Source organism: Anticarsia gemmatalis, chromosome 18 (genome assembly GCF_050436995.1).
Source record: "Anticarsia gemmatalis isolate Benzon Research Colony breed Stoneville strain chromosome 18, ilAntGemm2 primary, whole genome shotgun sequence".
Taxonomy (NCBI): Eukaryota; Metazoa; Arthropoda; class Insecta; order Lepidoptera; family Erebidae; genus Anticarsia; species Anticarsia gemmatalis.
In genome coordinates, this window is record NC_134762.1 from 10,427,724 (window position 1) to 10,440,750 (window position 13,027).

Below are 13,027 nucleotides of genomic sequence, written 5' to 3' on the forward strand. Positions count from 1 at the left end.
ACACAAAATTAAACCTTACATTTATAAACATAAAGTCTAATTTCGATTGGTGTATCAAAGCTAGGTCTCGAACGTTTCCTATGCAGTTAATCGCGGCACTTTATTTCTTTTTGAAATGTCAATGCTTTGCATTTTCAAGATAAGAAAAAGCTTGAACGGCAAATCTTTATTCCTTACTCGTATTATCGACGCTAAATTGAGTTTGCTGCGTTTATAGCGGCCTAAGAGTGACTTTTATGTATCTATTACTGTGAAAACGACGTTTGAATGAATACTCACTCATGATAGCATTGATAGCGTTACAAATAATATTTCGAATTGGTTTCATTATTGTTTTTTTCTATCAAACCCACTGCAAATTACACAATTTTGTTTTAGTTAAATTAGTTTCTTATTCTTATTTTTTCTCACGTGTCACGCATTGGGGCATTGTAAAATTTAACCCACGATAGCAAAACAGTAACATATTTATGTAATTTCTAAACCTTAAAATAAACCCTAATTTAAACCTCAAACTGACCTTTAGCTAAAGCATAATCACTAAAACAAATCATCCTATATCTCATTTAGATTGTATAATCAGGCCGAAAGCAGTACCCAGTCTTTGCCCGACCCCTATTACAGCCTCTAAAAATGTATAAAATCGTTAACAAGTTAGAATAACGCGTAAACAAAAGGTTGTATTAGGTATTTTTACGGGAACTTTTAATGGAATAACATAGTAGTGGCTGTAACAAAGTTTTATAACGCAGCCAAGTGAAAATGTTTGATTACATGTTACCCACTGAAGGTCGGGGTCAAGCTTCATTAAATATTATAATGCTACTTAGTTATTTTAGGCAATGGTCTAGGAGTATAGAGATGGTTATTTGCTAAAAATATGCGAGATAGTTAGGTGGTACGAAGGATAAAAAAAAATAGTATTAGCTTTTTGAAATTACACACTGCAATCTTGCCTTGTTTTAATAATGCTACCATTATTAGACCTTTATTTACGTATTTTCTTTCTCAATGCTCAAAGCTACAAGTCTTCTTCCAGAATTACTGTCACCACCGCACTTTACATTCCTTCAAGAACTGATCTAAAAACCTCTAAAAAAGATCAAAAAAAATTCTTCATAACAATAGAGAAACTTTTTATTGAGAAGGAAAACATTCCTTCAACACCAAAGGACTTCGCACTAAAGGACAAATCAAAACGAATTCACCCAAACACTCTTCTACTTTTAAATACCAAGAACCTTCAATTTCCAAGCCGCCATAACTTTCATTCCCCCAAATTATTCTCTTTTACCTTTAAATTTTTAATCTCTCCCTTCATTAATGTTGCATATTAATCAAGAAGCCTCAATGGGAATCAACGGAGCGCTAAATATAATAAAACTCGGCTATCACGTGCAATAATATGGGTTGACGTAAACAAAAATTTCGCCGGTATACAGAAATCAGCCCCGGGTAGACCGCACAAATTGATGGTGGTCGTACCATGGAACAGCGAGAAATTGATACGGCATTTTAAAATGAGAAAGAAAAGAAGAAAAAAAAAAATATTTTTCATTTCTGCACAACATATAACAAAAAAGAATCAAGATTAGGTTAGTTTATGTTACTTTTAACAGAAGTGTTGTAGCGTATGAAATTAAAATTAGCTACGAATTTAAGAAAACTGCAGAACAACGCAAGTTTTAATCTACAGACTAGAATTCATTTTTAATTAGAATGTGGGAATTATTTCATGAAATTGACGAAGTTAATTCACTTTGAAGATTTTGGAATTATCGACTCCCTACTAGTTGCATATAGTTTACTTCATAGCGAAATAAAGTCATTTATTGAGCTATTTCCAACAGCGAAAATATTATTGGAGCTACCTGCAATTACTGTTACTGTAGGTAGTAATACCTCTATGTCGGCTTTTTTTTACCTCTATTTTCTCATGTTTATCTCTGCAGAAAGAATTTCCGACATATTTGCCACATCCACACATCAAACTCCTAAGTACTGTCCATCCTAATGAACTTTTTAAATTAAAAAAAAGGTCGCCGCCGACATATTACCCCGTGGCACGCACCCACATGCCGTGGAGGGTGTAATTTAATACAAAACACCAAGTTTTCATCCCTTTGGGCGTAGCTTGATGGTAGCTCGTTCATTGAGCTTTTCGATCTTGATGAGGTCATTAGGAGGATTTGATGACACCTGTTTTTATAAAATATAAAATTTAAAAAAATATTATAATTTTAGTAACTGTGGGGGATGGAGGGCCGAATGTCTCTGAAAAATTGGACGTGTATGCAAATGCTAACGCAAAAGTCCCATGTTCGAATCCCGGTTCGGATAAAAAAGTTATTCTTGAGTTTTCTGTCAAGAAATTCTCAGTGATTATAGAAAGTTAGGAAGTTTAGTTTAGCTTGTATAGCTGTCAGTCCTGCGCTTGACCGTTCTTTGTCAGTTTGCTGCCCTATTGAACTAATATGAGAATGATAGAATAGTATGTGTATTGACACTAAAAATAAGCGCCTGTATAGATGTTTGGTTCTTGACACAGGCCGCCCAATTTACATTTAAAAAATTAAAAAATAAGGTCGTGGCCCATAATCCGACCCGGTTCAAAAAAGTTTTTGTACAAAAACGAAAATGGTGGTAAATAATGCAGATATAACCCACTTTTCATTACATGTAAAAAAAAAAAATATTTAATGGAGAGATTGTTCAGAAGACCTCTAAAAATTAGATAATAATTAGCTGCACAAGCGGTTTCGCCCGTCTGTAAATTATTTTATCCCATGGAAACATGTCATTAGGAAAAAAGTATAGGTACTATGTCCGTCTCCAAATCTAATAAGTATATCTCTACACTGCAATTTAATCAAAATATTGCAAGCGTAGAATACTTTTTATCCTGGGCTTTACTTTTTCATCAAGAAAATATTGATACACCTGCTGCTTTCTTGGACAATGTAATAGATATTGATGAAGCTGATTAAACATTTAAAAAAATAAATATTTTTTATTTTCTCTTCCCTAAAACTACAAGTTATAAGTTAAGTTTTAAATAACAGTAGATCACATTTTTTATTATTATTATTTCATGAACCCCACCAGCCACAATAATGCGCCAGTTACTATTGAAAAGTACAATCATTTGTCTTTGATACCCGCCATTTTTCTTTTCTGTACGCCGTAGGTATATTTTTCACACTAAATGGGCCATGACCTTTAACCCATTAATGTCCACCACGCTGGCCAAGTGCGGGTTGGGGACTTTGCATGCCCTCAATAAATGTTTTAAACAAATTTTAGGCATGCAAGGTTTCTTCACGATGTTTTCCTTCACCGTTGGAGCATGTGACAATTATTTCTAATACACACATAACTTCGAAAAGTCATTGGTGTGTTGCCTTGAGTTCGAACCTGCGACCACTTGCGTGGGAGGTGTCAACTTATACCACTCGGCTATCAGTGCTCATTTACATTTAAATTAAACTATTTTATTAGCTACATTAGTTACATTAGTACACAAAAATGTGCTATAGTTCACGTTTTTCCTTGATGAGTAGTAGTAGTACGAGTATGAAATAAATAATCAAACAATTTCAATTACATAAACTACCTGTTTATCATTTAAACAATACTATACAATTGTCCTATTATTGTGGTTTATCCTATTACCTAAATAAACAAAATAAATAATTAGTTCATGGAATTACGTAATCATTGTTACGTATATCAAAAGTTTGAAACGTCACAGTACTTACGTAATAGTTATGATGTCAATACTCGTTTATTCAGCTAATTGATAAGGAAATAAATAATTATAATATTTCAAATTAGGGACTCGGGGTAATCCCTGCCTACACCTTCGTGATATCTTTATATATATAATTCTTCTGTAAGTAAGTATGTCACAGAACTTCTCTTAAACGACTGGACCGATTTGGATGAAATTTTTTGTGTGTGGTCAAGGGGATCTGAGAATAGTTTAGATTCACAATTTAGTCCGCTGGACAATGTTTTTTTAGTTAATTTTTAATTTATTAGACAGGACAACGTCTGTCGGGTCCGCTATTATTGTATAGATATAAAATTATCCTTGCAAAAATGTTGATATTTGGAATTTAGATGGATGTTTGTTACTCAATTAGTTGTAATTGTGTTGACCTGATCGTGCTCTTCGAAGTACAAAGTCACCCATCTGTGTAATGACGGCACCAAGCGTTGCTTAACCCAAATAACTAACTTAAAGGCTATGGGCGCCTTAATATTTTATTTTGTGGTCACAGGCCATAATGTGAAACGGAATTACCAGTGGACGATGTTATTTAATTAGGTATTACCGCAAACAGTGCACTGAAATTATTGATAATTAGGTACTGACATAATTATCGATACGAATTACCTTGTTACACCATAAAAATAATAAATTTATCGGAATAACCCATAATGTATTACCCCATAAATTAATCTTTTATAATATTATAATGAGGAAAAATGTTATATAAGTATATTTTTAACGAATTGGCTCAAAAACTACTGTCCCGGCTGGACCGGTTTATTTTTTCATGTTGTTGTCGTGTATTATTCAAACTATCATGTTTATATCAGCTTAACCGCGATAATGTACCGCTAAATGTTCCTCAGAAACCAGGGGTAACTAAATACTACATTATCACTTATATATTAATAATTTATAATAATTTATTTATTTACTCCCAAAAGCAAAACATTTTACAATTTTTTTAGGTACACAATAATATATGGACTATATAAGTCTATTTATTAATTAATTTTACTTATTAATTTTGACCATTTTAATTACCACAAACAATAATTACGTATTTACAAATAAATAAAATTATAAGAAGAAAACCTTGCCCCCTCTTACATAAGACTAACATAGTATATTGCAAAACATATTTTATACTCCTCTGCCTACAACTTTGGGTGGAACAGGCGAGATAATAATGTATGCAGAAAATAAGGTAAGGTAATTAAAAAACGTTCATTATTCCCTACGTGGAAATGCAACTAGGTGCACTATGGGTAATAGCTAATACGTAATGGTTTTACTAGGAAACATACATTAAAACGGGAATCTAATGAGATATTTACATCGCAGTTATTTATTGAAAATAAAAATAAGGAATTCAGCAACAAAAATATTTATTGTTATTTATAAATCGATATTTATAACATACATTCATACATATATTAGTATCGTATAAATACTATAGTGTTTGCGTCTGATGACCCCGGGGTTTGATTCCCAGATTGGACAAAGTCCTATTAGTCTCTTTCTGATTTGTATTAGACTAGTTTTTACCCGCGACTTCGTCCGCCACCTGAATTTTCCCATGAAAATTTCTATGTCCTTTCTTGGGTATCAAAATATCTCCATATCGGACAGACAGACAGTAACTTTCGCATTTATAATATTGGTATGGGTTATTATTATTAATTATTATACTGTTTAATACATTTATTGAAGGCATGCAAAGTCCCCCACACGCACTTGGCCAGCGTGGCGGACTCAAGGCCTAACCCTTCCGTCGTTTGGGAGGAAACCCTTACCCAGCCCAAACTGCATATTTGTTTTTCAATCAAAATGAAATTGTAAAGTATGCAGTTTACGTTTGCAAGTTTAAACGAAGTTATTAATGGGTCTGTTTCGCTTGTGGTGGAAACGGGGCTTTGTAGTCAACGGCCTTACTACGGTTTTGGGGAACCATGGCGTGAATGCCCCATTGCATCGATGACGTACCATGACAACACTATATGGTATGTGGGTACATAATATTATGTGAATTTAAATAATTATTGAACTGATTACTCATCAGGAAAATACCAAACACGTTACAATGATTATTGATGGGATATATAACCGCACGCAGTAGTAAATTTCGTAGCATTACAATTTAACTATTGGCTATAGAGGCAGTGTTAGAAACATATAAATAAAATTGTATTATCTAACGATATAATTGTAATCCGGAAAATAAAAAATATCTTAAAATGAATCATTTATTTATTACCATGTTTACGCTGGTAAGTCTTGCTTTTTATTTTTGTTAGTTTTATACTATAGAAAAGGTAACTGAAAAAAAAATTCATTCGTTTTTCCTTAACACTGCTGAACTTTCTCTTTTCCCAAAAATAAGAAAGGGGGGTAAGTTGAAATCAAACCTGTCGTAGTATCGTTTAACCCAGTGGTCCGCGGGAGTCAAAATATGGTCCGCGACTGATTTTAAAATCGAAATTTTAAAATAATTATTTCACTTTATTTTTAACTAGCTGACCCGCGCAACTTCGCTTGCGGCACATAAGAGAGAATGGATCAAAATTTTACCTGTTTTTGTAACATTTTTTACTGTTGCTCTGCAAACAATCAAACAAACAAACTCTTCAGCTTTATAATATTAGTATAGATGTACTTACATAGTGGTCCCTGCTAACAAGAATAATAAAAAAGTGGTCCCGGACTTAGAAAAGGTTGGGAACCTCTGGTTTAATCCATGACTGTAGCTTTACTGGGCAAGGGTCTCCTCCCGAACGAGCGAGGGGAGTCTTGAGTCCACCACGCTAACCAAGTGTGAGTTGGAGACCTTGCAGCTCCTTAAGAAATATGTTAAAGATCATTCCTTACGTACTCAAATAAGATTTTTTTTCAGGTCATCTTTGCTCTGTATAGTACTGTTACTTCAAAACGTTACGACAACGGCGAATCCGTCATTCGTAAGAAATGTAAGTATTTGTAATCAATTTATCAAGAATAAAACGCTTCGATTCTTACTTAGTTATTTAACTGCCTCCGTGGCGCAATGGCTTAGGCCGTCCGCGCCGCTAACACTGCGTGGGGAGGTCGTGGGTTCGATTCCCACACGGAACAAGAGAAATTCTTGGTATGAGAGTTAACTTTTTTAAAAATTTAAAAAGAAAATGCTGCCGGATCAAAAAAATTACTTAATTGGAGAAAAGGATGGTACAGCCGTGCCGCTTTTTTTTGCTCGACTTGCGGGGGCACTGCCGTGCCCCCAGATAGGTCATATATTATCACCTATGCCTAATGCTATCAAAGCAATAAAATACCACCGATATTGTAAAGTTTATATAAATTTAGTTAAATGACATTGTGACTAATAATCTATTTACTTTTCAGTTAAAATGCCGGAGTCTTGCAAAGGCTCGGAGTTGTGTTTCAGTAACGAAAACTACCCATATAGTGAAGTTAAAAGTGCATTGCGAAAACTAGATAAGGTAAGTGATTTAAGTTATTATTTTTTAAAACATAAAACGCCTGGTTTCGCTTAGAATAGGATTAGCTCTAGATGAATTTTGTCTGATTTAAAGAAACTATATTAATAACTACTCAGACTTCTGAATAAGTTTCGGTTAGCTTATCAGATGGAATATTGACAGATATTTTTGTACATTTGCTCTCATTTTATATATCAGATAGATTAATCTTATAGTCGTTAAACCAGCCCTAACACTCAAAAATATTTTAAGCCATTACTGCTCGGTTTTTGAGGCACATTTAACGATAGTTTATATATTCGAACTGTTTTTTATCTGAGTTTAAACGCTTAATGCTATTGAATAACATTTAAACTAATTATTGTAAATATTTACAGGATATAGAGCAAGATTACAATAAAATATCAGCCAGAAATGGCTGCTCTGCAAACGCAGACTGTCCTTGCGAGACAATGGTAAGTAAAAATCAAGAACTATTATAATGAGTGAATAAATATTATAAGTGGAAGAGTATTTTTTATGAAGTATTCTAAGGAAATTTCACTGTAAACTTTGACCGTGAGCAGATAAATAATTGGCTAAGATTTTTATAAAATCGCATTTATAACACTCAAACAGCTCAACAGATCCATAATAATACTAATTTGTGTAAAAATTACTGGAAATTAGAAGTATTGAATGTTATTTTCATTTATTTTCTCCAGTACGACCTGATTTACTATATCATTGATGAAACTGGCGCTGAAAGAGTGGTGATACAACAGCCTGGCAAGTTTATACAAAGGTTCGAAATGAGAAAATGCAAGTGAGTATTTTGTGGTAATTTTAATATTCTCTACGTACTTATAAAATATCAGGCTTGTTAAACTCGAAGGTGTAGGCAAAGAAGTATGAATATACTTACGTCCCAACATTATGAATGTTAGTACCATGTAATAGGAAGCAAGCGTATTGCCATTTACTGAACGCGTTATCAATCTTCAGGCGCCTATTGAGAAATATCTAAATATATAACTCAAAGGTGACTGACTGACTGACTGATCTTTCAACGTACAGCCCAAACCACTGGACGGATCGACTTAAATTTGGCATGCAGGTAAATGTTATGATGTAGGCCTAGACAGAAATTTCGATCAATTCTACCCCCTAAGGGATAAAATAAGAAAGAATGAAAGTTTGAACATTCTGTGATAAGTGACAAACCACACAGACGAAATCGCGGACAAATGCTAGGTCTAAATATAAATTGGAAAAGACTTGTAACCCTTTGCCTGACTCGGGAATTGAACCTAAGACCTTGTGTTTAGCAATCGTATAAATTACCGCAGACACCAGACAAACAGTCCTATATCTAAAATTGTTTGTTTTCAGGCACCAGGGCCAAATACAAAAGACTGAGCGCCTCGTTACTCCAAATCTGGTGGGAAGAAACCTTACCAGCGAGACTGTTTACCTGAATGTGGACTTCTTTGTGTTAAGCGCTCCGAAACTCATGGGAGACTTTGCGATTGAACGAGTCGGGGCTAGAATTCCTGTCTGCTGCGCTTGTAGGCTACACTAGACACTAAGTTCTTATCAAGAAATTTATTTATTTGTAAATAATATATTAAGTATACTGTATTGAATTAAAAATGTATGTTTCATTTGACTCTAAAGCAGTAGCTTTACTATGTCCCTTTGACGGATGCTTAAGACACAGTTGATTCCTTAAGTTAGTTTGATGTCAAAATCGGGCAAACCAGTAGGTTTTTTTCGAATTTCCATTAGAATATTTTCAGCATCAACCTAGAGTTTTGTACTGTGCCCGTTGTATTGAAAAAGTTATATCAAAATCATGGTCTTTCATTCAACCTCGCCACTACCAGTGCTTGTATAGGTCTTGGGTTCGACTCCCACATGGAACAAATATTTGTTTCGGGTCAGATTGTACTTTGTTTCCGTTGTTTGTATGTTTGTAAAAGTCTCCGCGACACAAGAGCATTTCTTAGAGCGGGAGTTGTCTTCCTAAAAAGAAAAGAAAAAAAATGAAAAATAATGCTTGATTTAGATTTACACATACAATAAACCGAATTCATTACTTTTCCGTACCAATTGGCTAAAGAATTCCATTCACCCAAAGCTTGTCAGCCGACAACAGGCATCCTACGTCACTAATGTGTGACGTCATCAATCAAGGCGTAAGTGCGAACATCTCCCTGTTATAATTACCACGTACTTTGATTATACATGTAATTGATGACGGGAATTATGGGGGAATTACCGGTTGTGACGAATTAATGGGGGAAGGGGGAGGGGGCAGGCTTTGGGGGGCTTATAGGTATTATGTGTAGTACATAATGAGTAGTAGAATTTTCACGAACTTAAAAAGATATATTTTATGCTACTATTTTTGTATGTTACAGTGTATACCGTTGACACTTAAGCCATCTTTATTCTATGTATTACACGATTTTTGCGAGATGAACTTTATTTACTTGGTTTTCTTTCTTAAGCGAAAACCATCCAAAATTCGGTCATAAATAGTAATAGTATTAGGTCAGATTCATCGGCGAATGTTGTGTAATCAGTTTGAGTCCAGTATTGAACAAAATCTGTCATTCTTTTAGCATCCCAACGAAAATTATAAAATGCAATCATTAGCTCTTTGTCCTCCGGAATCGAACTGATCTTCAGTCACTTAAACTACTTCTCAGACTAAAAAGGCAGTAGTGCCATCTGTATGACTTCCAAAGGTCATTTCACAGGTTACTTTTTTATACTCTCACTGAAACCTTCAAAATTGTACCCAACAAACCACTAATCAACATTTTACATAATTCAGTATCCCTAGAGCCTTCCATTAATTAGTAACTCAACATCAATGTTTTATTCACTGAGTTTTTAATTTAAAACTTAATCAGAGGTTATCAAGCGAGGGCCGGAATTTTGCGGGCCGTCGTAATTTATTTATAATGGTCCGGCCCGATTAACTCCGACTGATACGGTTGTATGTTCGTTAATATAGACAGGATATTGGTGAAATGCTTCTCTTTGGACGGGCGTTAAAACTGAATATAAAAGTATGAACGGTGTGCGAATGCACTTAAATGACAGTGAACTTTATATGCGGATTGCGTTCTTTTAATCTATACTAATATTATAAAGCTGAAGAGTTTGTTTGTTTGATTGTTTGTTTGTTTGTTTGAACGCGCTAATCTCAGGAACTACTGGTCCGATTTGAAAAATTCTTTCAGTGTTAGATAGTCCATTTATTGAGAAAGGTTATAGGCTATATATCATCACGTTACTACCAATAGGAGCAGAGTACGGGTGAAAAATGTTACAAAAACGGGGACAATTTTGACCTATTCTCTCTTATGTGACGCAGGCGAAGTTGCGCGGGTCAGCTAGTATTCTATACAGGTACTCGCATATCTTTTTGAATGATAAAATATAATAAAAGGATCTTGACCATAGACATGACTGTGATATTGGAAGTATTCACAAGATTGTTTAACAGTCAAAAACTGTTTTTTTCCATTCCTACATCAGCAATAACAATCCGAAAAACCGGCCTAGCGGGAGTTGGACCCTCTCATGAAGTTTTCGGTGCCATTATATATAAAAAACTAAAAAAAAATCACGTTTGTTGTACAGAAGCCCCTTATTATATTTAATTAACACTGTATTTTAGTATTTGTTGTTGTAGCAGCAACAGAAATAAATCATTTTTGAAAATTTTAAGTGTCTCACTATCACGGTTCATGAGATATACAGCCTAGTAGCAGACAGAATCAGATATCAAATTTCAATAGGTTCCCGTTTTTACCTTGGGTACGGAACCCTAAAAATCTGGCCACACAAAACTTCGCACACAATCTGAAGCACCTCACAAAGAAAGCCTCAACGGAACAGCGTTTACAAGCCATTAATATTCGCGTAAAAGTTGACAACACGTCAAATATCTCGTGATTAACGACTAAGTATTGTTGCCTCCTTATTGTCCTCAACCACAAAGGTTTACTAAAAACTGTCCGACAACAGGCCATTTTTGTCACATTTTTTAATATCTGCCTTGAAATCCAGTGTCACTTTTCGTTGACGCCAAAATGGGAAAGATATAAGCAAATATTTGCGCTCATTTTTCAGTTTGGGCCATTGTAGCAGCGGTTAAGTAATTAAATCATTAAACATTTTTGTCATGGGTACAATGAAATACTTCTAAATTAATTTAATATCTTGACTTGAGTATAAAAATCGATTGTATTTTGGTAAAAATTAGACGAAACTTTGTTAAAATATGCCTCTATCTCATTTAAGTCGATGTTGTAATACTAAGCAAAAAAATATTTTTCAAATCCGTGTTGTAATTCCGCGCATCATTCAAATATTGAAAGCCCTTTTAGTACTATAATATTTATATGCTATATATACTATACTATAATATTACCATCTTTGATTCCGGAAAAAAGTAGTCTTGTTCTGAATAAAAGAGCCTAATTTAGTTCAAAATAAAAACATGTTTCGGGTCGTATTTAGAAGTAGCCTGAGTATAATACTGGTTCTTCAACTAGCTGTATTATTATCCATGCTGTATAAAAAAAAATCGGTTCATCAGCCTAGCCGTGGAAGCGTATCAAACATATTTTGAATCTATACTTATATTATAAAGCTGAAGACTTTGTTTGTTTGATTGTTTGTTTGTTTGATTGAACGCGCTAATCTCAGGAACTACTAGTCCGATTTGAAAAATTATTTCAGTGTTAGATAGTCCATTTATCGAGAAAGGCTATAGGCTATATACCATCCCGCTGCAACCAATAGGAGCAGAGTAGCAATACAAAATGTAACAAAAACGGGGAAAATATTCACCCATTCTCTCTAATGTCACGCAAGCGAAGTTGCGCCGGTCAGCTAGTAAACAATAATTTCCCGCTGTTTCTCTGGCCTTTTTCCGCTTACGATAAAAAGCGATCTTGTCGTAGCACAAAACAGCCCTCACACCTCCCACCTCTGTATGACTTGTAACGAATTTATTTCCCGCCGTTATACACTGTGGCTAATTGGAATTAAAACTGTGTACTATGCATTTTTCAGGAAACAAATTAAATCACCAGTTTGTTTTATGATAAACGATCAGAATTTTTAAAATTTAAAATCTGTTGTTGCTTATTAGTTAGACTTCTTTTTTGTTCCCTAAAGGGTTTGGATACTTTCTAAAGAATTAGGAAGACTAAAGAGGATTTTAAGTTATTTTTTTATTTTCACGACATTTTATTGGTACACGAGAAAATCCCAAATGTATTGTTATTTTATCAACTTCCTCTTCAAAAGTTGAAAGTTTCCGTTAGTACTACGTCAGTATCTTATTTATGACAAACTAGCTGACCCGCGCAACTTCGCTTGCGTCACATAAGAGAGAATTGGTCAAAATTGTCCCCGTTTTTGTAACATTTTTCACCCGTACTCTGCTCCTATTGGTAGTAGCGTGATGATATATAGCCTATAACCTTCCTCGATAAATGGACTATCTAACACTGAAAGAATTTTTCAAATTGGACCAGTAGTTCCTGAGATTAGCGCGTTCAAACAAACAAACAATCAAACAAACAAACAAACTCTTCAGCTTTATAATATAAGTATATATGTAGATAAATGAAAACACTGATATAAAATTATATGCAAAAACATATATATCATTATGCAACAAGACGTCTACATAACAGCTTAGCTCGTAGACGACAGTTGATTCTCACCGCAGACAGTTACACTCTTAGTAAAACTGAATTACTGT

General features: G+C 34.3%; 3 protein-coding genes across 3 annotated transcripts in view; 2 read left to right on the forward strand and 1 right to left on the reverse strand.

The window, feature by feature from the left end:
- The window catches only part of LOC142980659 (uncharacterized), a 369,012-nt gene that overhangs the window by 332,274 nt on the left and 23,711 nt on the right, over positions 1 to 13,027 (reverse strand). The gene's annotated exons all lie outside the window — the stretch shown is intronic.
- Positions 1 to 13,027, forward strand: part of LOC142980381 (uncharacterized) — a 141,452-nt gene that overhangs the window by 110,987 nt on the left and 17,438 nt on the right. The gene's annotated exons all lie outside the window — the stretch shown is intronic.
- Positions 5,917 to 8,879, forward strand: LOC142980738 (uncharacterized). The gene is made up of 6 exons (XM_076126301.1): positions 5,917 to 6,045; positions 6,669 to 6,741; positions 7,157 to 7,254; positions 7,632 to 7,709; positions 7,959 to 8,059; positions 8,626 to 8,879. Exons 1-6 carry the CDS (start codon positions 6,013 to 6,015, stop codon positions 8,813 to 8,815), a joined length of 573 nt encoding a protein of 190 aa, XP_075982416.1. The 5' UTR covers positions 5,917 to 6,012; the 3' UTR covers positions 8,816 to 8,879.